The sequence below is a fragment of the Aegilops tauschii genome, chromosome 7, assembly GCF_002575655.3.
Source record: "Aegilops tauschii subsp. strangulata cultivar AL8/78 chromosome 7, Aet v6.0, whole genome shotgun sequence".
Classification (NCBI taxonomy): domain Eukaryota; kingdom Viridiplantae; phylum Streptophyta; class Magnoliopsida; order Poales; family Poaceae; genus Aegilops; species Aegilops tauschii.
In genome coordinates, this window is record NC_053041.3 from 138,524,974 (window position 1) to 138,549,757 (window position 24,784).

Here is a 24,784-nt window from a genome sequence, read left to right on the forward strand (position 1 = left end):
GTTTGCAGTCGTCGGCTTCAGCCCCCACGCATATAATGCGGGGGTGTTCGAAAAAGCGCGTTTCACACTTGATCCAACGTCTTGGTCCATTAAGGAGGTGATAGCGCGACGAACAAGGCAATCGGACTATATTGCTTTAACACTTTCACTTAGCCATAGGAGTTTGACGGTGGGGCTACTATATAGCCCCTGGTACTTCCGCGCTCATCCGAATACGGTGCGCATACATACATGACCGGGAAACCGGTCCTTCGTTAATGCGGAGGAATCGCGAAGATTCCGCTGAGTCCTCGAGTGGTTGACCAGTCTCGCGCTTTATCATGACAGTCAGTTTTTGGCTTTCTCTACTGAGGTGCTCATCCAGATGAACCAGGGCACAATTGCAGCAGTTCTCCCGGTGCCACCTTAGCCGATAGAGCGGAACGTAAGGTAGCAAAACATGGGAGCCGGGCAAACCCAATATTGACCAAAGACATGATTCGGAGCTGATGCATATAAGGCCAAACTCGCGACGCCGAACACTCCCTAAGGTATTCGGACTTTACAACATATACTGGGCTGAGTAACGCCCTCGATAGTAAGCCCTGAATTTCCAGGTACGTGCATTAGTCTGACGTGATGAAATGCCAATAACGCCAGCATCCCTCTCGGTTGTGTTGAGTATCCGGAGGGTGTGAAGCAACAAGAGACAGTAAGAAAGGTTTACACAGGGTCTTAATCTAAAAAGAAACCTTTGAGCGGGGCCTTGCTGCACGTCTGCGCCTGTGTCTCCGTTGTAATGTATCCTGGAAGGGTGTAGCACGATTATCATCTGTAAAAGAGAAAAACCCAGGTGAAAGTCTTCGTGCGAAAAATTGGTTATTATTAATAAACCATTAAAATGCAATCTAAATAGGGTCAAGCCGAACTGTAGTCCTTTTTACATGCGGGAAGCCCCTAGTACCACCTATGGGGGTATACCCATCGACCCAATCTCAGGTTTATCTAAGCTGTTACAGCTAGTTGTGCGCCGGACTTGTCTAGCCGTGTCCGCGGTCTTGACGACCGATCATTTATTCTGGTTGGAGAGGCCTTTCAGTGTTCGGCTGCTAGAGCCGCCACACATTCTCCCGCACGTAAGGAACGCTCTGTGTTTCCGCTAACTATGATGATGCCACGTGGACCGGGCATCTTAAGCTTAAGATAAGCGTAATGTGGTACTGCATGAAAACGAGCGAAGGCCGTTCTTCCGAGTAGTGCGTGATAGCCGCTTCGGAATGGAGCGATTCGAAGGTTAATTCTTCGCTTCGGAAGTTGTCGGGAGAACCGAATACAACCTCTAGAACTAGAGAGCCCGTGCAGCGGGCCTCTGGGCCTGGTATTACTCCTTTAAAGGTAGTATTGCTTTGGTTGATTCTTGTCGGGTCTATCCCCATTTTGCGGACTGTGTCCTGATATATCAGATTAAGACTACTACCGCCGTCCATAAGGACTCGGGTGAGATGGTATCCGTCAATTATTGGGTCTAGCACCAAGGCAGCCGATCCTCCGTGCCGGACACTAGTCGGGTGATCCCTGGGATCAAAAGTGATCGGGCAGGCCGACCAAGGGTTGAACTTGGGGGTGACGGGCTCCACGGTGCATACGTCTTGGAGTGCGCATTTGCTCCTCCTCTTCGTTACGTGAATCATGTTCACTATTTTGACCTCTGGTGGGAATTTTTTCTGTCCCCCAGTGTTTGGCTGGCGAGGCTCATCCTCGTATTCACTTGGTGTCTCCCTCCCCTTGCGTTCGGTGTTTAGCTTGCCGGCCTGCTTGAAGACCCAGCATTCTCTGTTGGTGTGATTTGCAGTTTTGTCGGAGGTGCCATGAATCTGACATAATCTGTCTAGAATCTTGTTTAGGCTGGACGGTCCATCTCTGCTGCCTTTAAATGGCTTTTTCCGTTGACCGGGTTGAGAGCCCCTGAATCCGGCGTTTACCGCCGTGTTGTCTGGGTTGTCTTCATTGTTTCGACGCTTGCTTTTATTGCGTCGTGGTTTTTCATTGCCATCCCTGACTTCGGATGTGTCTGGGTCGCTGGTGCCGCTACGGGCCAGCCAACTATCCTCGCCCGCGCAAAAGCGGGTCATAAGGCTTGTTAGGGCTGCCATTGTCCTCGGTTTTTCCTGGCCGAGGTGTCTGGCGAGCCATTCGTCCTGGACACTGTGTTTGAAAGCCACTAAGGCTTCGGCATCCGGGCAGTCTATGATTTGATTCTTCTTAGTGAGGAATCTGTTCCAAAGCTTTCGGGCTGACTCTCCGGGCTGTTGAATTATATGACTTAAATCGTCTGCATCCGGAGGTCGGACATAAGTCCCTTGAAAATTAGCCCTAAAAGCATCCTCAAGCTCTTCCCAACTTCCAATTGAGTTTTCAGGGAGGCTTTTCAGCCAATGCCGAGCTGGTCCTTTCAACTTGAGGGGCAAGTATTTGATGGCGTGGAGATCATCTCCGCGAGCCATGTGGATATGAAGGATAAAGTCCTCAATCCAGACCCCAGGGTCTGTCGTTCCGTCGTATGCCTCTATGTTCACGGGTTTGAATCCCTCTGGAAATTCGTGATCCAGCACCTCATCGGTGAAGCATAGGGGGTGCGCGGCACCCCTGTATTTGGATGTGTCATGGCATTCTGACGGTTGTAGTGTTCGGTTTTTATTCTGTGCCGGAGCGCGCTTCCTAGATCCGTAGATGGACCTGGTCATACCGGCTTTTTGGTGCAAGTCCTCACGTAAATCGTGTGCTGACTTATGTGTAACATCGTTAGCCGCCCTATCGCGGCCACGGGGTGGTCGATCCGGCTGATCGGCCATTTTATTTTTTAACTGTATGGGCTCTAAAGCCTCGTCATCGAATTCAGGCAACAGCTTGCGCTTTGGATAACTCTTTGTGTGGCGACTGCCACCGTACTTTTCTTCAGTGTCTAGCACTTTGTTCCATCTACTGTTGAGTGTATTTTGCGCGGCCTTAAGCCTTTGCTTCTACTTCTTCAGACTCCTCGCGGTGGCAATAAGCCTTCTATGGAGGTTCTCTTGCTCCAAATGCCTTTCCGGGATGATGTGTGCATCGTCGTCCGGACTGTTCTCCTCTTCGGAGACAGGTTGATGAGCTTTACCCTCGGCGTCGCCGTGATCGGACAGCGGCTCCGTACTATGTTCGCCGTCCGCTGGCTCATCCTACTCTGTCGCTGGGTCCATGTGGTCGTCGTTTCCTTTGGAGTCGACTGGGGTATTATTCTTTCTTGCGCTGTTATCGCTATTTTTGTCGAGGCGGGATTTGGAGCGGCGCCTACGTCGTCGCTTTGGTTGCTTCTCGAGGGGATTATACTTCGCTGCATCCTTCCGTTCCTCGTCATTGTTTTCTTTGGGTGTATCCACCATGTATATATCATGTGATGAAGTGGCTGTCCAGCGCCCTGTGGGCGGTGGTTCCTGTTCCTCTCCTGCATCGTCGTCCATACCGTCGATGTCTTCGGAGTCGAAATCAAGCATGTCAGTTAAATCGTCGACAGTGGCTATTAAGTGGGTGGTGGGTGGGGGACGAATTTCTTCGTCGTCCGCTTCCCACTCGAGCCGGACATAGTTCGGCCGAGGGTCTCCTGACAAGGAGAGAGACCTTAATGAATCTAGCACGTCGCCCAAGGGCGAGTGCTGGAAAATATCCGCGGAGGAAAACTCCATGATCGGTGCCCAATCAGATTCGATAGGCACGGACGCAAGCGGTTCAGAGCCCGTGGCCAGGGACGAATCTAAGGGGTCGGCTACACAGGTCTCATAAGAGGTGAAGTCAGTATTCGGCTCTAACGCCGCTGAGTGTGCGACCTCCGTGGCAGGGTCCATCCACCCGTCCTCGGATGGCACGATCTGCTCCGGATTGAGGACCGGAGTAGGCATAGGTGTGATCTCCCAAACACCGTCCGATAGCAGAGCCAAGTCGTGCTCGTCGTGACTGTGCGGCGCACCTGACATGGGCTCGAATCCGTCGAACATCAAGTCTCCGCGGACGTCGGCAGTATAGTTTAAGCTTCCAAACCTGACCTGACGGCCAGGGGCGTAGCTCTCGATCTACTCCATATGGCCAAGCGAGTTGGCCCGCAGTGCGAAGCCGCCGAATACGAAGATCTGTCCGGGGAGAAAAACCTCACCCTGGATCGCATCGTTGTCGATGATCGAAGGAGCCATCGAGCCTTATGGTGACGGCATAGTGGAACTCTCAATGAAAGCACCAATGTCGGTGTCAAAACCGGCGGATCTCGGGTAGGGGGTCCTGAACTGTGCGTCTAAGGCGGATGGTAACAGGAGGCAGGGGACACAATGTTTACCCAGGTTCGGGCCCTCTCGATGGAGGTAATACCCTACTTCCTGCTTGATTGATCTTGATGATATGAGTATTACAAGAGTTGATCTACCACGAGATCGTAGAGGCTAAACCCTAGAAGCTAGCCTATGATTATGATTGTTGTTGTCCTACGGACTAAACCCTCTGGTTTATATAGACACCGGAGGGGGCTAGGGTTACACAGAGTTGGTTACAAGGGAGGAGATCTACATATCCAAATTGCCAAGCTTGCCTTCCATGCAAAGGAGAGTCCCACCCGGACACGGGACGAAGTCTTCAATCTTGTATCTTCATAGTCCAACAGTCCGGCCAGAGTATATAGTCCGGCTGTCCGAGGACCCCCTAATCCAGGACTCCCTCACCCCAATGCGTCGTCAGCGTCCCAAGTCCATCGCCGCCGTATGAAATGGCGGGGCATTCGTGTCACCGCGTTCATGTCCATTACTTTCAGTATGTGACAGCACACAATCCCGTCCCGTTCGAATTTGCAGCATTGGCAGTAGTATTCGCCTTCGCTTATCAAGGCCTTTACAAAGTAGTTCCTCCCCTTGTCTGGGTCTTCAGGTTCTGAATCCGACATGCCCATGATAGAACACACCTTGAACGTATGTTCGTCCACCTGGAAAGCCGTGTACATGCTGGCACGCTTTATTTCTTCCTGGAATCTGCAAGTTTTGTGTGGTTTTGTTAAACTCTTGTGTGATGTTTTTTGTAGCACCTTATGTTGTTGTAGGCTGTAACGTAGGAAAGGCATCTAAAATGAATGATGGCTATGGCATCTGCATGATAGTTTTTCACATGGCAAATGCATAACATTTTTAATTGGCATGTGCATTCCATACCATCATGGCCAATGGAAGTACAGTTCGCTTAAACATGGCAACTACAGTTCATTAAACATGGCAACTGCAGTTGAGTAAACATGGCAACTGCATGTCATTAAACATGGCAACTGGAGTTCATTAAACATGGCAACTGGAGTTGAGTAAACATGGCAATTGCATAACATCTTTAATTGGCATTTGCATTCCATACCATCATGGCCAATGGAAGTACAGTTCATTAAACATGGCAATTGCAGTTCATTAAACATGGCAACTGCATTTGAGTAAATATGGCAACTGCATTTCATTAAACATGGCAACTGGAGTTCATTAAAAATGGCAACTGGAGTTGAGTAAACATGGCAATTGCATAACATCTTTAATTGGCATTTGCATTCCATACCATCATGGCATGGCCAATGGAAGTACAGTTCATTAAACATGGCAACTGCAGTTCATCAAATATGGCAACTGCAGTTGAGTAAACATGGCAACTGTAGTTCATTAAACATGGCAAACTGTAGTTCATTAAACATGGCAACTACATATCATGGTTACTCTGTACTCGATGGCTACTTTCAAAAAATCATCATTTTCAAATAAGCTTTTCAACTGCATTGCATTCTACATGGCACCTACTACCTTCATGCTTGTGCAAATAAGATTGTAACACAACTGACTTACTTGTTAAAAATCTTGTTGGTGTATATCTTGCTCATCTGCCTCTCCATCGGTAAATACGTTAGCAATTTTGGCTACTTGAGCGCGGTGTTTGCTTCTTGCTATAGCTCAGATCCAGTATTTTTTGTTGCAAAGCGGAGTATTGCTTGGCAAACTGCAGCAATGAGTTGCCAGGGCTCACGTACTGCTTCAAAACAGCATTGAACCCCTCGCTGTGCTGCGTAGTCTGCAGAAACGGGAAGAAGCACTGCATGAAGTAGGCCGGCACCCAGTACATTCGCTTCTCCCACAGGCTAGCAAGTGTCTCGTTGTCTTGCACTTGATATGTTTCAATCATAGCCATCCAGCTCCTTTCAAACTCCTCCACCGTCAAGCTGTGGTCCACGCACAGCTCGAATGCCTTGTGCAGCTCTGGACGATCAGCAAAGAATGGTCCTAGCGTCTCCTCAGCCTTCTTTATAATGTGCCACCTGCAGTGCCTATGCACTGCCAACGGAAAGACCTCCTCTATGCCTGCACGCATGCTAAAATCCTGGTCTGTTATTATGTTCATCGGAGCAAGTCCACCCATGCACTCCAAGAAGGTCTTGAACAGCCAAGTGTACCCATCCGTGTCTTCATTCCGAACGAGCCCGCATCCAAACTGCAATGACTGATTGTGGTTATTTATGCCTATGAATGGAGCGCATGGCATCTTGTACATATTAGTGAGATATGTTGCGTCGAACGAAATGCAATCTCGGAAATGTGTGTAGGCTCTTCTTGCAGCACCATCCACCCAATACATGTTCCTGACACGGTCCTCATCGTCCAATCTTATCCTGTAGAAGAAATCTGGATCTTCCTTCGCTTTCTCATCGAAGTAGGCTATCGTGGCTTCTATGTCAGCCAACCTGCTCTCTCTATGGTACTTTGCCTTTAGGTTTGTGACGTCTGCCGGTATGTAGGGCATGCTACTCAGAGTCCCATTTCTGCTGTGGATGAGGGATAGTATCTGGACCATTCTTGATGGACCGACGTTACAATCATGTAGCAGCTTTATGAATTTCTTCTCGAGGGGGGTGAATCCTCTGTGGGCGGTCAGCAATTTTACCAGGTCAAACTTCTTTATGAGTTCGTGGTTGTGCTCGTCAAAATATTCAGTGACCACCCACCGTGCTCCATCTACGTTCAGCTTACACCGGATAGGGCATTCCGTCTTGACAATGATATCTCTCTTTCGTTCCGTAACGATAGGCGCAACACCTTTCCCCTTCTTGTTCCTTCGTGCCTTGTAGCACCTCATCTCACCTCTGCTATACTCGTTAGTTTTTTTAATTTTCCTATGGTATTCGGTGTTGACCGCAAACCCATGGAACTTTGCATATGTCTGGTAGAATTCCTTTGCATCTTCAAACGAATCAAATCTCTGCCCAACATACGGTGGCTGAGGTACCATGATTTCTGATTGCCCACCATCTTCATCCTCTTGTGCTTCGTCATCAGTTTCATCATTCACTTCAGTATCGGCGGTTGTTTCATGTGTTTGAGCGTTGCTTGTGCTGGTGTGCAAAGGTGTGCTTGTCGACATTGCTGGAACGATTGCCATTTTCGACACTGACTCGGCATTGTTTGTGTCATGGTTGTTGGCTGGCTGGTGGAACGCGTCCTCCGTGTGCTCGGAGCTCCCCGCAGTAGATGTCCCCACGCCGTTGTTGATTGTAGTTGAAGGTCCTGCAATAAAAAAATAGGTACGAGCGTAAGCTTTTGCTTGAGTGGCATGTTTATCGTAACGGAGTACAGCAACTGCATGTGATTTGGCATGACATCATTCACACATTAAGCCGTGAATCTGCATATGGCCATGCATGGCAACTGTAGTTCTCCAGTCATGGCAGCTACAGTCCAACAAACATGGCAACCAGCTTCTTTTAGCATCAAAACTTGGATTCTGTAGCCATGGCAGCTACTGTCCAACATACATGGCAACTACTGCTGCCACTACATGGCAACCAGTATATTCCAGCATCGAAACTTGTATTCTAGGCTTGAGCTCACTAGGCAAATGCGATCAATCATGAATGTCGCACACACTCTTATAGCAACTGGCAAATCCCGAAGACAATAGATGACTCTTTGCACACGACCACTTGGTAGCATTTTTTGTTTGTTTTTTCCACCACCACCGCTACAAATCTAATTTTCCTCACATGCTATTCCCACAAAAGCAAATGCAGTACTGTTTTCTGGTTCACATTTTTTTACCTTGTTGTGCCGCATGTGCCGATCTTATATGGTATGTCATTCCAATTTGATGTGCTATATCTGCAATAGCGCTGTCCTGCAACTGTGAAGCTTGCCATGAGACATTTGCCGATGTGGTTCCACCGTAACAACCTGTGATCATGGTAGCAGATGGTCATTGCATGGCAACTGTAGTTTGTTCAACATGGCACATGTAGCGGTGCATCCATGGCACACATGTTTGTTCACACGTGTCATCCACATTTGTTTTAGACATTTGCAATCACATTTTATGACACATGGCAACTCTAGCTGTCCAGGCATGGCAACTGCAGCTGTCAGCTATGTTCCTTTCTTCTAACTCACTGTCCACAACTTCACTTCATGTACTCACCTGTGTACGACGTTGATGGCAGGTACATGGTTGCCGCCTGATGCCACGTGCTGCATGAAGGTCCTACATTTTTCCGATGTAACTCGTGAGTCTTTTGCCATCCTTGCAAGTTTAATTTCATGTCCACAACAGTAAGTTTCTTTTTCGTATGCGTTACCTTGATTTGCCACATGAGCTACTTGAAGTTGGTTGCCCATACATTTGTCAGCGTTAGCGCCCTGTGACTGAACTTGCCATGGTGCCCCCCTGACTGTGGTTTGGTCATAAGAACCTGCGAAAAATGAGATTGTAGGACATAAGTAGAATGACATCTTCATCGTCACGAACATGGCGACTGTTTCTTTTTTGTTTATCATGCATCGTACCGATGCCCGCGTACTGCTCCAGTAGTGGCAGCAAAGGCCCTGCAGAAATGAGTTGATTGTACTCTGCTGCACCCCAGGGGGCATTTCCGGCCTTTGGGAAAACCAAGGATCATTGCCGTCTTCGTGATTCATTCTTCCGCTTTTTTTTTCTGCCAATGTGTTTTCAGTCACTGCATGAACAAGAACGCATCAACAATCCGCAAAATGCATTCTTGCTGTTTGCACGTAGAAGATAACACGGCAATCTTATCACATTTCCTGCGTAGGCAACCAACACATCATGGCAAGTAGGACATGCACATTCATTCTCTTTTCTGAAATCTGGATGCCAGCTATCATTTTGAAGCGATGGCAACAACCAATAAAATAGGATGGCAAGCAACAAGACAACATGATGGCAGCTAACGACCACGATAGGTGGCAACTGATGTTAGATACAAGTGGCAAATATTTTTTCTCCCTCCCTATGCCAAATTTCTCCTTTCTCTCCCTATTTTCAGTGATTCATGCGCATCCTTCATTACCAACTACTCATACCAAGCCAACCCAGAAGCTTAGCTCAACTCTAGCATAGTATATGGCAGATCTGGCGTATGTTGGTGGGCAAATGCGAATACACATAAATCCGTGGGGTGTTTTCCCTCATAGCGTGGATCCAGTCGCCATCTTCGTGGGCAAATTTGCAATTTCAAATTTCTGGAAAGAAGAAGGACGAGAAATAGAAGGAGATCGGAGATCGACCTGCTTTTTGCTCGTCGTCTTGGGAGGGCGGGGTTGGGGGGTGGGGGTGGGTGGTTGGCGGTGGGAAGGCGCTATGGATCTGTCCTGGTTGCCATGGCAACCAGAGAAGGAAGGCGATGGAGGTAGGGGATCGAGAGGTAGGAGACGATGGCGGCAGGTCGGACTGGGGATCGAGAGGAGGCCGGGACGACTGGCGTGCCGGGTCATGCGGGCGGCGCGGTCGTTTGCCCGGACGTGTGGGCGATTTTGCCACACACCGGACGTGCGGGCTGTGGCTGCGCACGCCCGGACGCGGTCGTGCGGGCGGGGTCATCTCCGTGCCACACAGGGCGTGCGGCACAACCAACCGATACACCACACGTGTGGCAGTTATCGGCGTCCATTTTATTTTTATTTTTATTTTTTTTCTTCTGTGTTTTTTGAGGTAATCAGGCCAGAAAATGTTAGATGTGCGCTGCAGGCCGTGCCATGCTAGGCACATTTAAGCATGGGCTGGGCCGGCCCAGATGCCGAGGTACGCTGAAAACCGTTCACGTTGCAATAGACTATTTTGCCCTCAGCGAGGACCCGATAAACCCACACCTACCCGATAAAACTCCGGGACCGGAAAACTTTACCCTAGCCCCCACCCCCACCCCCCTCGGTCCACCCCTCGTGCCCAGACGCGGTTCTCGCCGTTATTCTCCCGTGGTAACGGACGAGCGCCACCACCACCTCCGCTTCCGCCGCACCTCGACAAGCTCCACCCAGGCTAGGGTTTGATCCCCGGTCCCTTCGTCGGAGCAATGGAGGGCGCAGCACCGGCCCCAGCGGCGGCGGCGGCGGAGGTGAAAAACCCGAGGTGCTTCATGGACATCACCATCGGCGGCGAGATGGAGGGGAGGATCGTGATAGAGCTGTACGCGTCCGTGGTCCCGCGGACGGCGGAGAATTTCCGCGCGCTCTGCACCGGCGAGAAGGGCGTCGGCGCCTCCGGCAAGCCGCTCCACTATAAGGTTAGTGTATTGAGTGCTTACTGATTAGAGCACCTTCTGATTTGATTCCTTCGGTGCTGTCGCCGAGTGGTTCGAGTGGTGCAAAATGCAATTTGGTCTGGTTGAGCGACACTCTTGAGCGATTGGGGAGTAGTTTGCATAATAATTGTGCCGTTTAGTGTCAGAACATCTGAGTTTTGGTGCGATTTGGCTGCTCCTGTTACCTTTTTCAGCGAAAATTGCTTTTTCTGATGCAATTGACAATATAGGGTTTTGACCCGGATTTCGTATGGTCTGCCCTCCTATTTCTTGTAGATCAATTTCTTCAGAGGCTTCGTTTTGGTCGGGAGGGATTTGCTTCCCGTGTAATTACATAGCTGCTCCTGCTGATAATTGGAACCCGTCTTTGTAAATATCGCCCCCTTTTTGTCACATGGCTGGATTTTGCTCAATCTATGCTCTAACCTAGCCGGACCAGTGCCTACTTTTTCCTTTGTACTCAGAAAGTAGTACTATTACTTTCCCTGTGATGTCAAATCCTGTCCTTTGCCTGTCAAAAAACAATTCGTGTCCTTTGATGTACAGTTAACACTGCTAGTACCACAAGTCCTGCCACTGTTAATAAGGGCCCCCTCCCTTTTGACTTCATTCCAAAATTGCACAATGCATATATTAACCTATAAGTACCATCACGTGGTAGCTTTTGTGCGCGGGCATGTGCTTGTCGGAACCTGGTAAATACACTCCTTTTTCCCACTTAAAAGTTGGCACATCTGCCTCGTGCTGCTACAGTGCTCGTAAATCTGTGTATGAATAGGCAATGATTTGCTATCAGCCTTACAATGCAGTGATTAGATCACATGGAGATTCTTGTACGCGCGAGGAACTACGGTGCTGTTCGCAATAGTGTGTGCATGTGGTACTTTCATCACAAAATATTCCATTGACAGGCCAGTTAGTGCAAAACACTGCACCTCTTTATTTTAAGCGAAAACATAGCAGACCAATTTTGAGTAATCCGGAGAATTTTGTCTCCATAAAGAAACATTCGTTGCGCAGCTGGCCTTGTAGCCTTTTGGAAGGACAGAAGCCATCACTGTATCTTGATTTTGTTTGCCACTCATTTTGATTTATGTTTTGGTCACTGTTCTTACATAAAGTGAGGACACAATTTGTTGGTTGCCACGTGCTTAGCTTTTGGGTAACTGCTTGGCCTTCCGCACTCAACCTGAGTGAAACTAATGTTTATGAGAACAGTGATGCGTGCGAACTGAGAGTGCGTAAGTGCAGTAGTACTAGCTGATTTCTTTCTGCTTACCTGTTGGAGACTGTGTGATGTGCATTTGGATATGGATTCTGAATGTGCATGATGGGTATTTTTGGTTGCAGTGTTTCTGGACAGAGCCACTCACCATCTTAACTTCTGATATTATCGATGATCATTCTTCTTCCTAACGGATGGAATTTATCGGTGTTCTTCTGTGTTGAAAACTATTATTTTTTCTAATTTCCATTTTCCAATTTCAACCAACAAAAGTCATGGTGAAAGTTTGATGTTGTCACAACTGTTTATGCTGCACTGATTCGCTTACTAGTTCTTCACAGTAAGCACTTGACACATCTTTGGTAATTGATATTCTTGCAGGGATCATACTTCCATCGCATTATCAAAGGTTTTATGGTACAAGGTGGAGATTTTACTGCTGGTGATGGAACAGGAGGGGAGTCGATTTATGGATCGAAATTTGAGGATGAGAATTTTATTTTAAAGCATGAGAGGAAGGGAATATTATCTATGGCCAATTCTGGCCCCAACACAAATGGATCTCAATTTTTCATCACTACCACCCGAACACCTCATTTAGATGGGAAACATGTAGTTTTTGCGAGAGTAATAAAGGGAATGGGTGTGGTTCGTTCTTGTGAGCACATTCCTGTTGGAGAAGCTGACCGTCCCACAGTTGATGCCGTAATTGCTGAATGTGGGGAACTTCCTGAAGGTGCAGATGATGGAGTTGTGAACTTTTTCAAGGATGGTGACATGTATCCTGACTGGCCAAATGATCTCGATGAGAAGCCTACAGAGGTTTCATGGTGGATGGAAGCTGTGGAGTCTGCCAAGGCTTTTGGGAATGATAATTTCAAGGTAATTTCTGTCCTAGCTAAGCTATATCTTATTTTGTTTAGGTTAGTGGTATTTCCACATTTTCAGACTAAACTTTACTAGTTTGCCCTTATATCTCAGATGTGTGCTCAATTTTTCGCAACAATGTTTACTGCATTGGGTGATACTATTCTAACCCGTGCATCTTTTAGATAGGATATTAAACCAACAATTTTAACTATTACTCTGATTGAATGTTGATTGCTCAGATCAACCTTTGTGAAATCCATAGACTACAAAAGACCCTGGATTTTTTGTAGTTAGCAACTAGCATTTGTGTACCCTCGACTTTCTAGCAGTATGAATATCCACCATGATGCATTTGGACTTGAACTAGTGGCTCTGCAAAAGACCCTGGAGTTTTTGTAGTTAGCATTTATACCCTCCACTTTCTGTGATATGAACATCCACCTTTATCTACATTTGGACATAATCTAGCAGATACCTATCGGATCTTAACTTGACAATAAGTTTTCACTTTCTTTGTCAAGCATATCCTGCGACATATAAGATGCTTAGCATCATTGTCACGACTCTTGTATGTGTTTCATAGATGTTTCATTATTAGCGCTCTGAGCTAACCTAGTTTTGCACACATGTAATCTTGTATTTCCCTATCTGGGTACCTAAAGTTAAAGCTAGTTTATCTACTCTGTACAGAAACAGGATTATAAGACGGCCCTGAGGAAGTACAGGAAAGCTCTGCGCTACTTGGATGTTTGCTGGGAGAAAGAAGAGATAGATGAAGGCAAATTTTACTGCTTCTGTTCTGCACTACAATTGCTCAGTTTTTTTTGTTGGTTCTGTCGCATGGTACATACTGATCATAAAACATGTCACATGGCACTTATAAGTATTATGAACATGTCTTGATATGCAGAGAAGAGCTCAGCACTACGGAAGACCAAGTCCATAATACTCACGAATAGCTCTGTAAGTTAATTACTTTGCTGGATGCGTATCTGCTATTCTTTTATCCTAGAAAACCGCATTGTTAATATTATCTTGACTAGCTCACTTAGGCGCATGGTTGTTGGCTTGTAGCATCTAGCAAGCTCTTGGAGGGTTACATAACTTAAGCTAGATAGAGTGCTATATGGCTCATGTCTCTGGTAGTCTGATTGCCTGTTGCCCAACGCTCTAGGTTGTCTCCCTTCAAGTTGCTATGTAAAGCCAACTATAGATTAGTCTTTGAGTACCTTGTGAATAAATAAGCAATGGAGTTCGTAGAATTGTAGTGTTCTGTAAAAGTGTAAACTCCAATCATCGATGTTGTTCATTGCTTTTCATTTACTTTGCCAGCACTGTGTACTTCTTTCTCCTGCATATTATGCAAGTAGCTTTATATTCATGCTTTATTGTACTGTTCTTGAAGAATTGTTGCCAGTCAATTGCTGTTCTTGCCTGCAGCAGTGTGAACCCTTTCAACTGTACATCGGCAACAATTTTGCAAATTCCTGTTTACCAACTCAGAAACATATGATAGTTACGATTTATTGTTGTCTGATAATCTTTTAAGTAATCTAAACATTGCACACCCTGTTACACTGTGTTGCTTGTTTCCTGAAACTGAGGTGATTTCTTCAGGCATGCAAAATGAAGCTGGGAGATTTGAAGGGTGCTTTGTTGGATGCAGATTTTGCGCTGCGTGAAACAGAGGGCAATGCTAAGGCTTTTTTCCGACAAGGACAGGTTTGTATTGCCCTTAGTAGTATGTGGCTCTAAGTTCTTCACCTGGAATGGTTCATTCTCTTGAGTGATTCTATTTTCACATTTCCAAGGGCTCATCTTATTTGTAGTGCTTACAATATTTACCCTCTCCATTTAAGATATCTTGACTTGAATCTGACATGCACAGTACAAGGTTATACACTCTTTGTTGTTTGGAAAAATGTTTGACCCAACATGGTGACAAGCCTATATAGTGTTTATAACAATTTTTGGTTAAAATCTGAATTTGAGTAGTGTTCTAAATAGCTAGATATAGTGGCGCTATATATTTTTTGGACCCCAAACTATATAGATTGATGTTTACCTATATAACTACGCGTATGAGGCTCCTCCGAGTAGCTCCACTATTTGCAGTAGCTCATAGCTAGCAATAGGTCTTCATCTAATGTCTAAATCCATCTCTTATAAGCCTTGACTACATGGAAACCTATCAAGAGACCTCATCAAATTCCTTTCAATAGTCGGACAGTCGGGCATTATATTCAATAGTCGGACAGTTGGGCATTATATTTTTTAGTAAGGATATGCTTACGAAGAACATAGTGGTATTGTTTTCATGCTATGGTCAGTTGGACATTTATTAACTTTCTCTGTTAATTCTAGACTTAGTATCTTAGTGTAAAATATACAAAATACCTTCTGAACTAACATATTTTTGATGTTTCGTTTGGAGTCTACTATAGACATATTTTTATATTTTATAAAACCAAAAGGACGCAGGGGCGCGTGGAAGTTAGCTATCCACATGCCAGAACCATGAGCTGGTTTTGAAATCTTGCGGGTTTCAGCTCTAGCCTACCCCAACTTGTTCGGGACTAAAGTCTTAGTTGTTGTTGTAAAAAGACGACGAAGGGTACATTCCATGATATTTTCTGTAGCTTTTTTGAGACTGTAAAGCCGCCAAAGTCACAATTCAATATTTTGGACCTGAGACTGTTACCTCAGAAGCAATTAGTAGCTTCTTGTTTGACATTCCCAAGAAGAAACAGCCCAAAGAGAATTGTGTTCAAGTTCGCTTTTGTTGCTTCTTGTTGATATTATTTGTTTCGACAATTCATGGATGTGAATGTTGATTTCTTAAGTATTTGTGGTTTAGTCGAACATTATATTCCGTGCCTTCTACATATATCAGTCAACAGCAATAATATGCGCCAGACTGTTACCACCTGTTGATATATGGTCACTTGAATGTGATCTGCAGGCACACATAGCACTTAATGACATTGATGCAGCAGTGGAGAGCTTCCAGCATGCATTGGACTTGGAGCCGAACGATGGTTTGCCTCTTTTCTCTTCATCGCCGGTCCTTTCTCTCCGCAACCGGGGTATCTAATGAATTTGTTTTTCAACCCGCAGGAGCAATTAAACGCGAGCTGGCTGCTGCAAAGAAGAAGGTCAGTCTTGATTTCGCGGTGAACCTAATTTATGAATAAAAATGTTCATCGTTACCAACTCCTCGCAAACTTTTACAGATCTCCAACAGGAGAGATAAGGAGCGCAAGGCATACGCCAGGATGTTCCAACCTTAAGGAAAATCGGAGGAGACGGCGAAGTAATTTTTCGAGTAGCTGTTCAGTTTCTGCCCCAGGCATGCAAAGGTGCTAATGTTTATTTTCTTTCCAACTCTTGTAGGAGAAGGATTGAATCATAGTTTTCTCCCCCCGGCGGAACTTTTGGTAGCTTATTCTGGGATACATACTCGAACTTTCCGCGGAAAAGGTCGTCGTCCTAGTTAATATGCCGTAAAACAGAACCTTGTGCTCTTCTTCTGCGGCTTAGTTTTGCTGATGCACACCGAAGGATGCTTATGTGTTGGGAAAAAAATATTAGAGGATTATTTGTGTTGCTCGTATGACAAGGGGAGACCGTCTCCCATTATTTTGAAAAATACAGGAGAAAAAAAAAGAGGTAGTCAATGGTGCCCTGAGAAAAACCTGAGACACTGGAACTGAGCAGAGCATTGCTTCAGATGTTTGCTGCAGCAAGGCATGCATGCCAGAACTTTTCCTCTTGTTTGGTCCCATTGTGGTCAAGCCTGACCGTTGCTACTTTTCTGTGCGTCGTTTGCTTTTTTGTGTGTGATGTATGTGCCTTTTGTCTGCCACACATGCCTGCTGCCAAACGCCGCAGTGCTTTTGGCGTAATTTTCTTTCTTTTCGCAGTGGGGTTTTCACCTGGTGCATGTGCTCGGCCTCGGCCCACGCCGCTGCGTTTTGGCATCCTCCTGATGGTTGCTACCGTTTGTACCCATACTGTTCTTCCAACATGTTGGATATGCCCATTTTGTGGGTTTTATATGTTGCTAGAAATATGCAATTTGATCCCGTCAAAAAAAAAAAGAAATATGCAATTTGATAAGACCCCTCCACCAGTCCCACATGTGCCTTTCATTTTCTTAGAAGTGCTGCGTATGGTGATAGAAAGGAGGCCCACTTGTTCTCTCAGCTATATTCTTTTTCCTCTAAGTTGAACCAGAGGGGATCGAACGTCGTGATGGTTCGACCTCCTTTGATACCCCCTCCTATCGATACCTCCTCACACCCCACGTACGATCCCTCCTCCCACGGTCCCACCCATCGCTTCTCCCCTCCCCGCCCGAGAAAAAAGAAAAAAAAAGACAAAATCCACGATCCACGAACGCACGTCCCACGCGCACGCGACTTCCTCATCTCCCGCACCCCGTCGCTCCCGATCCCGTCTCTCTCTCCGCTCCCCAGAAGTTTTTTCTCCGGCTTCCGCCCCACGGTCGCGGTGCTGGCCGTCGGCGATAGGAGTCCCATCAAGAAATTCTCCATTGGTGTACAACGCCTTTGCCTGCATCGCCGGGGTGGTCGTACTCGTACTGCTGGCTATCCAATGGCACGTCGGCACCGGAGGACGTGTTGGCTGCCGGGAACGCCACACTCAGGGACGCCGTCGGGGCGGGGTTCTCGGGCCGCAGAAGGCCGGCGACGGATGTTGCGGCGAGTGCGAGGCCTCCGAAGGGCGCTGCGGCATGACCAGCGGGGCGGCAGAATAACACATGTTCTTCTACCGGGCGGTCAGGCTAGCAGGTTGTTTCCTACTCGTTCGTCAGGTTCAGGTACCCAATAGTTGATAATTCCCGACCAGTCTATTTACAGGTGATGGAAGACTTATCTTCTTTGATGCTGACACTTCATCTACAAGTACGTCTGACTCTTTTTGTCTATAGGAAATCAGAACGAATTAAGTATGATAGTGGCATAAACACAAACAAGATAGTACTGTGAAGTGGAATTAAGTATGATAGTGGCATAAACACAAACAAGATAGTACTGTGAAGTGTAAACTGGACAATTCCCTGAAATGCTCCACATTTATCATATTCTCTACTCTATACTATGTTTGAATCGAAGCCGTGTCTGACTAGAGATAGAACTTGTCTATTCCTAGCTATCTTTCCTTTTTTATACAGATTTATTTATTTTCACATTGGTTTTTGATCTTTCGGGACCAAAGAAAGCAAACAAAAAGGCAATAGCAATGGCAAGCACATGAAATACTACTGCCTTACTTACCAGTGCTTTTCTTACCGAAATCCATCGTGTACATGGACCAATTCAAGCATTTGTGTTTTATTTTTCTTCTCTTACGAATTCAAGCATCAATGTGCATGGTTCATTCTTCACCTATTTAATCGCCATTTGCCACTCTAGAAAGCTCTACAGTTTCTCAGGTTCTATTTGTGCTTCTCGTCGTGGTGCCGTTCAAGTAAATACGCAAGAGGAGGCAGTACATATGACCTCCTTGTCTAGGCTCCTCAAGTACAGTAACTCTGGCGGGACACCCTGCTCCACAGGCAGCAGCGACCTGGAGTCCGGCAGCGTCCACAAGCTGCAGACACACCAATTCACCTATGAGGAGCTGGAGGTGGCCATCGGTGACTTCAGCGACAGCCGAGAGCTCGGCGACCGGCGACGGCTTCGGCGACATGTACAAAGGTAGATAACTGGCACGCTCTCGCTATTTCCTTGGAGTTTGACATCGATCAACTTGCTGACGGAATCGGATTTTGATGTGGTGTTCAGGGCAACTACGGGACTAGCTTAATTAATAATTAGGCACTACCTACTGCTTAAACTCTATTTCATTTCAGCTGACTTAAAGATGTTGGGTATTTTCTTCTATGAAGCTACTCTTGAATTTGATATATAATCTGCAGCCGTAATCCAAGAGCTGAAGAACTACATTGATTTTGCTATCCACCAAGTATTCTTATCTTTCTACATTGATTTCGTTAGCAGGTTTTCTTTATCATGCTTGTTAGCATTTCATGCAATTTTGCATGCGACAGTGAAGTAGTAGTGGGCATTTGTTGTTATTTATTAATGGTAATACTGAACAGAGCATAGTTCTGTTGTGGAAAAATATCCCTTACGTACAAAATTAACTTGTGGGCACACTTATAACGTTTGTTTCTTAATTTCTCATCAAGCTGTTGATTACGTATGGTGATACAGGAAATAAGGCTGCCCTAAAGGATGAGCGTGTATTTGGATCAGTAAAATGCCATGTGTTGTATTTTTTCTCTTTTCTTTATCAAACTAGCCAGTTACTATCTAACAAAAGAAGAAGGACAGTAATAGACATACACTGTTTTTATTTTACTAAAATGTCTGCCATGGAAGCATGTTAGAACTAAAATTTTGTTTTGTTAACAATTTATGCTTTACCCTAATTTGTACCTTTCTGTTCAGGCCTTGCAGAGCATTTACCTTTGTAGCATATAATGGTCATCAAACTCTTAGAGCCAAGTATATGTCGTGATCGCTATGCATCAAAATCATTTAGCTAGGGTTAAGGTTTCAGAAAAAAAAAGACATTTTCTTGACATTTAACCTGGTCGTAAATAATGCACTTTCTTTATGCAGAGGAAGTATTTTTCCTCCTAGAGGGAATTATGGTCTTAGGGCTTAACATAGTTGCTTATTGTGTAATTCTACAGATTGAAATGTAAGCTTGTACATGCTTGAGCATGGGAGGCAGCATGGATTTCTCTATAAGGGTGTCAGACACCACCTTCAGGTGAGCACACACATTTACCAGTATTCTTATCTTCACCGTCGGACCAATTCTGATAGATGCCAATAGTAGAGAAATATGTGATCATGAGAGAACGAAGTGGGTAATCATATTGTGTGGTCAAGAGTTCGTGACTCCTTGCACTCATGAGAGAAAGGAGTGGGTAAGTATAACGTGTACTCCATGGGGGTATAGGGATCTCACAAAGTGTGTGCATGTTCCCTGTAGATTTTCTGTGAATTTTTCCAAGATATGTTGCTCAAGGCCACTGAATGTAAACATGAACGAATTAAAGTTTTGTCTGACTACTTTGAGATGCTTGGTGCCCTGTTTTCAGATAACATAGCACTTCAAAGGTAGAATAACTTTAATAATGATTTATAGGGAAACTGGCCATAGCCCTGTACTCAGATAGCATAGTGCTTCGGTGGTAGATAACTCCAAGATAAGGCTAGGTAGTATTTTTCTTTTGTGTGGGAGAAGGCTAGGTAGTTGTAGCTTTAATAGCAGAGATTAGTATCTTAATCCGTTGCACAATGCGTCATGTTATTTGTTTCTTAATGACATAGAGGATGGATGTATAATTGAGGTATCACAATATTTATAGTGATCACAAAGGCCTCTTCCAATACAATGCATTGTATATGATTATGCCATTTGATCTGTTTTCTCTTGACATGGGTAATTGCACCACCATCCTGATATTTTAAAAAAAGAAAAATGATGGATCTATGATTGTGAGAGTAAACCGGCAATGAATCTTTATCCCTACGATAGCGGCAATGAATCTGGTCAAGAGTTATGATTGTGCTTCAGTTTATTCATTTTAGAATTTATAAATGTTTTTGGGAGAGTTTATATATGTTGTACATGGATATGAATAGTAAGAGTGCTGATAATTAATTATGGTCTGACCATGTATCTAGCTAGCAATTATCTGAATGTAAGACAGTAACCTGAAGATGTGTTCTCGCTCTTTGCCTCGATCATATTTTGTGCCTTTTTTCCGATAGCAGCCATCTATAGATAAGACTGTCATTTGAAGGTGCTACGTGAAGTCAAAGCTGATGTTTCTTTTGCTACCATTAGTCTGAATTTTTTTATTATGTATCTCGTCAACCTAATAGATCATACTTTAAGGGGTGCCTCTTCAACAAACTGTTATGTAGCATGCTATTTTTCTTTTCACTGAATTTTTTTACTGGCATCAAAATATTATATTTGTGATTTGTGATCCTCTTCCTAATCGGACCAAATTATATCAACAAGTTGTACAATCTCCCTTTCCCTCACTTGATTGATCATAAAAACATTTGTATGTTCCTAATTGGTATATTATGCTAGCGGTAGTTCATCCTTCCTGTTTAAGAAAAAAATCGTCTAGATTTACAAGTTTGTGGATAAACAAAATGTTAACTTTATTTAGACGTACGCCTGGAGGTGGACTGTAGCATTGAGAGTGTGAGCCGACGAGGATAGTGGAGTGTAACTGTTATAGCTAAAAGGTGAAGCCTAGGGTGTGGTGTTGCCGCTCATCGTCACCAAATGTCAATGGTGTGCCAATGTATTTCATCATTATCGCGTAGCCCTCACCACATTTAGTATATATATTTATTATATATAGATGTTGCCATTATTTGTCAAATAACATCCACGACGGCAAGAAATTCTTAAAGTTTGAGAAGCGAATCAAATAAAGTGAACCCATAGAAGACAAGCGGGAGGAAGTAGGATGTGCGCACGGTGATAGGATGGGAATATCTAGAAAGTGATGATGGTGGAGATTTGGAGTGGAGATGGGTCGGCTGATGGACAGAGGTGAGAGGTATGAAGATGTGTGCGGCAGGAGATAACACACTTGGATTTGAACTGGTGTGTGCATGCATTGTGAAATGAAAATACCATTTTATTATAGATTTTATTTTTCTGTTTGACTCAGTTAGAGAGTTTGTTCTATTGAATTAAATGGCGGGTAACACAAATAGAAGAACAACAATAATGTACCTACACTGTTGGATCATCTTTGACATTGTTCCGGTGTTGGGTTGTAGTCCATAAGAAGCACTTGTCTATCACTCTGTGGAGTTATCGTTTCACATCATATTTTATGTCCCGTGGCAACGCACGGGCATTCGACTAGTATATGGTAAAAGTAAAAGGCCTCCTGTCAAGAGGGAAAAAGGAAAGAAAAAAAAAAGACCTGAACATGATCCAGGTTGTACAAAGCCAGCACTCATTCGCCATTGATGTTAGCATGTGGCACATCCTACATTCATGTTTGCGTTACCTTTAAACAGTATAGTCATGTTATCTAAATCATTCCCCTTATGGATAGTTAATTATGAGATTCTTCGTTGGGACCCTTGCCCCGTGCGTATTTTGTGCCATTTGAGTTTTTTTTTTTGGATAAATTATTAAGAGCAGAACGAACACAAGTCAGCACACGGACACATACTGAAGCCATGCACATTCAGAATACATGTTTGCTGAATTGTTGGTGTGGCATGCTGAACTTATTTATGAAGCCTTTCGCGAAAAGGTATATTGTGTTGTTGTAGTATAACAACACACAAAGGGGATGGATATTGGTCGCCACAATAAGCAATGGCAATAATGGGCGTATACCGCGCAACCACTCGAGACACATTCGAGAAAATCAAACAATTATGGCTTTTAACCGGGTTCGGCCATGACCTCCAGTCGAGAGAGGTGCACCTTTCGAACTGGGCAATGAGCCTCCGTCGACACAAGGCAAACTTTCCTTGGGACGTTTTTGTCTAAGCCGGGAGCTCTAATTCTTGGTCTTACCCCGCAAAAAAAAAAACACACTTGCTCTTGGTTTGCCTCAAAAAAAAAACTTGGTCTTGGTTGTTTAAGTGCACTGTCCCATACAAGCCTTAGGTATCAACTTTACCTAGAAGGATTGGAGGCGCTTTGATGCGCGGTTGGTTTTGTTGGGACTTCACAAAAAAAATTGGTTTGGCGTTTGAGGGAGATGAAGAAGTGTTATTTATTTATTTATTTATAATGTGATGTTTTGATGGTCTTATTCTGGGGGTATAATTATGTGTCACCTCCAAATTCACCCACACGTATGCAGGTAAGTTGACCACGTGTATTATATTTGTGTTATCGTGTAGCATGTTGGCATTTATTTTTTGTCAAGTGGTGGGAGGGTCCGTGGCTGATGTATATTTATAAGCTGGTTCTTGCCGGTTGATTTGAGAAATCATTGACTTGACCAATCAAAAACGTTAATTAAATTCAAAATTGAACACCTCATTTGCATGAGAGAGCTCTTTGAGAAATTGTTGATCAAGTCAAAAATTGGGAACTCAATCCAAAAGCATATTGGTGCTACAGTGTTGCATGTTGGTATTTAGTTTTTGTGAGGTGATGACTGATGAGAGCATGTGCGAGACTGGTATATTTTATATAAGATGGTTGCTGCTGATTGATTTGAGAAATCATTGACCTGTCAAAATCATGAACCAAATTAAAAATTAAACACCTCACTTAAGTGAGTGAGATCCTTAAAAAATTGTTGATCAAGTCAAAGTTAGGAACCCAATTCAAAACCAATGTCCCCAATTTAATTCAATTAAATGAGAGGCATATAATCCTAGAGAGATTAGTGAGATATAGTAGACAGATGAGAGCATCTTGCTTTTAAAATGAGAGATATGTTACAAGTGACTCATGGGTACCATCGGTTAGATCACGCGAGTGCCATTCGGGCATCGCACTCAAAATAGAAGGTGTATTGATTTCTTTGAAGTCAAATGTTTTTATGTTTGGCCACGTTCATATAGACATATGCCAACATCTAGACTAAATAAAATAAAAGTACATTTCTTGATGAATCTAAAGACGCCGATTCGATATTACATACAGTATATTGAATCTTTTTTCTCTATGATTTGGTCAGATGTGATAAGTTTGACTTCTTTAAAACTAGTACATCTTATATTTTGAAATGGCATCCAACATGATATTTTATACATTAGTTATGGACTATTCATCGCCGTAGAGTTGTAAAGAAAAGGTAAAGGGAAAGGAAGCTTAGCACGGTCCTCAAATCACACTCAGGCGGTTAGGTTTCTGAATTTATTTCAAATCTTCTGACGAATTGTGTTCAGTGGGAGGAGTAGAATATGAAAGCGTCTTTGGCGACTTCGTGAGCATCTATGTTTGTACTGTGTTAAAAAATCACACAAACAGATAAAATGCGAAAGCGGTCATGATATTCCAAGAAAGAAAGAAAAATTGCGAAGCCGGTATTGAGTGGTCGTAGAGAAGAGGAAATGCGATTAAACATCTGGAAAAGCACGGAATGGATGTGTATGCTTAACGCTTTCCAAATGGCCGGCCCCGAAAGAGCCAACCGAGTATACATCATGCGACTAGCATAATTGATCATTTAGGCCGCTCATCTTTTGATCTTGTCTTCCAAGCTACGTATACCACGCACAGCACGCCGCTAAGCTACATACTCGCAGGTGGTCACCGGTGAACAGATAGTACCAGCGCGTAGCTTGTCAAAACCGAAGGGAGGTTTGGATATGTGTGTTTTGTGTCTGCAGGAAATGTACTCATGAATTCATGAATGATGCAGGCCTGCAGTACTCTCCGTCTCTCCCGCTGACCTGTATGCAGTAGCGCGAGAGCGTATGTCGCACGCCCGTGGCATTTGTGTGGCCGGAGCACTCGAGTGGTGTGCATAATTGAACTCGGACAAATGCAGCCCAAGTTGACCCTGAAACAATGCAGATGCAGATGGATTTTCTACAAGCTTCAAATTATATTGTTTTTTTTCATGGAAACACTTGTAGTTAAGCTATGAGTAATGAGCTTGTACTAAATCAGCCACAGTTAATATAGATCGGATGGAGTAACTAATTGCTGGAACGTGCACGCGTTCCTCATAGCCTCTGTGTCTGAACCCCAAAGTTAGACTTACTTACCGGAAGCATGCATGTTAAGGATCCATTCAAAGGTAAGGTTTTCATTCTTTCTCGAGAGCCGATTCAAAGGTAAGCGACCGATGGGTCTCCCGCGCATGCGATACGGTTAACCCTAGCAAAAGTTGCTGATCGGATCGTGCGCCGGACGGCGACGAATTCGCGCCACCTTGACCACAGGCTGACCCTTTACGTGGAGTGGTAGCAAAGAGATCGGCCGTTTGACGGTGGTCGTGGAGTACTTACTAGTACTAGTTTATGCATGTCTAGACTGATGCCGAGCCAATACTGCAGCACTAGCTAGGGTTAGTTCATTGACCACCACAC

At 44.6% G+C, this 24,784-nt stretch overlaps 2 protein-coding genes and 1 long non-coding RNA gene across 3 annotated transcripts; 1 reads left to right on the top strand and 2 right to left on the bottom strand.

The window, feature by feature from the left end:
- Nucleotides 1-5,922: 5,922 nt before the first annotated feature.
- Nucleotides 5,923-7,431, bottom strand: LOC120961912 (protein FAR1-RELATED SEQUENCE 5-like). Its single transcript, XM_040395722.1, has one exon. It carries the CDS (start codon nt 7,429-7,431, stop codon nt 5,923-5,925), a length of 1,509 nt encoding a protein of 502 aa, XP_040251656.1.
- Nucleotides 7,432-7,756: 325 nt separating this feature from the next.
- Nucleotides 7,757-9,135, bottom strand: LOC109763109 (uncharacterized). The gene is made up of 3 exons (XR_012188534.1): nt 8,844-9,135; nt 8,479-8,749; nt 7,757-8,237 (listed from the first exon to the last, which is right to left on the bottom strand). It is a non-coding gene; the product is annotated as an uncharacterized lncRNA (long non-coding RNA).
- A 1,048-nt stretch (nt 9,136-10,183) lies between these two features.
- LOC109763098 (peptidyl-prolyl cis-trans isomerase CYP40) lies at nt 10,184-16,501 on the top strand. The gene is made up of 9 exons (XM_020321959.4): nt 10,184-10,579; nt 12,204-12,704; nt 13,383-13,470; nt 13,603-13,655; nt 14,310-14,414; nt 15,655-15,730; nt 15,810-15,847; nt 15,926-16,005; nt 16,086-16,501. Exons 1-8 carry the CDS (start codon nt 10,370-10,372, stop codon nt 15,980-15,982), a joined length of 1,128 nt encoding a protein of 375 aa, XP_020177548.1. The 5' UTR covers nt 10,184-10,369; the 3' UTR covers nt 15,983-16,005; nt 16,086-16,501.
- Nucleotides 16,502-24,784: the final 8,283 nt, after the last annotated feature.

Excerpts from the sequence above, each read along its gene's own strand:
- LOC120961912 (XM_040395722.1), bottom strand. The coding sequence starts at position 7,431 with ATGTCGACAAGCACACCTTTGCACACCAGCACAAGCAACGCTCAAACA.
- LOC109763098 (XM_020321959.4), top strand. The coding sequence starts at position 10,370 with ATGGAGGGCGCAGCACCGGCCCCAGCGGCGGCGGCGGCGGAGGTGAAA. Across the intron at positions 15,731-15,809 it reads GGACTTGGAGCCGAACGATG|GAGCAATTAAACGCGAGCTG; the intron begins GTTTGCCTCTTT and ends TTCAACCCGCAG. Across the intron at positions 15,848-15,925 it reads TGGCTGCTGCAAAGAAGAAG|ATCTCCAACAGGAGAGATAA; the intron begins GTCAGTCTTGAT and ends AAACTTTTACAG.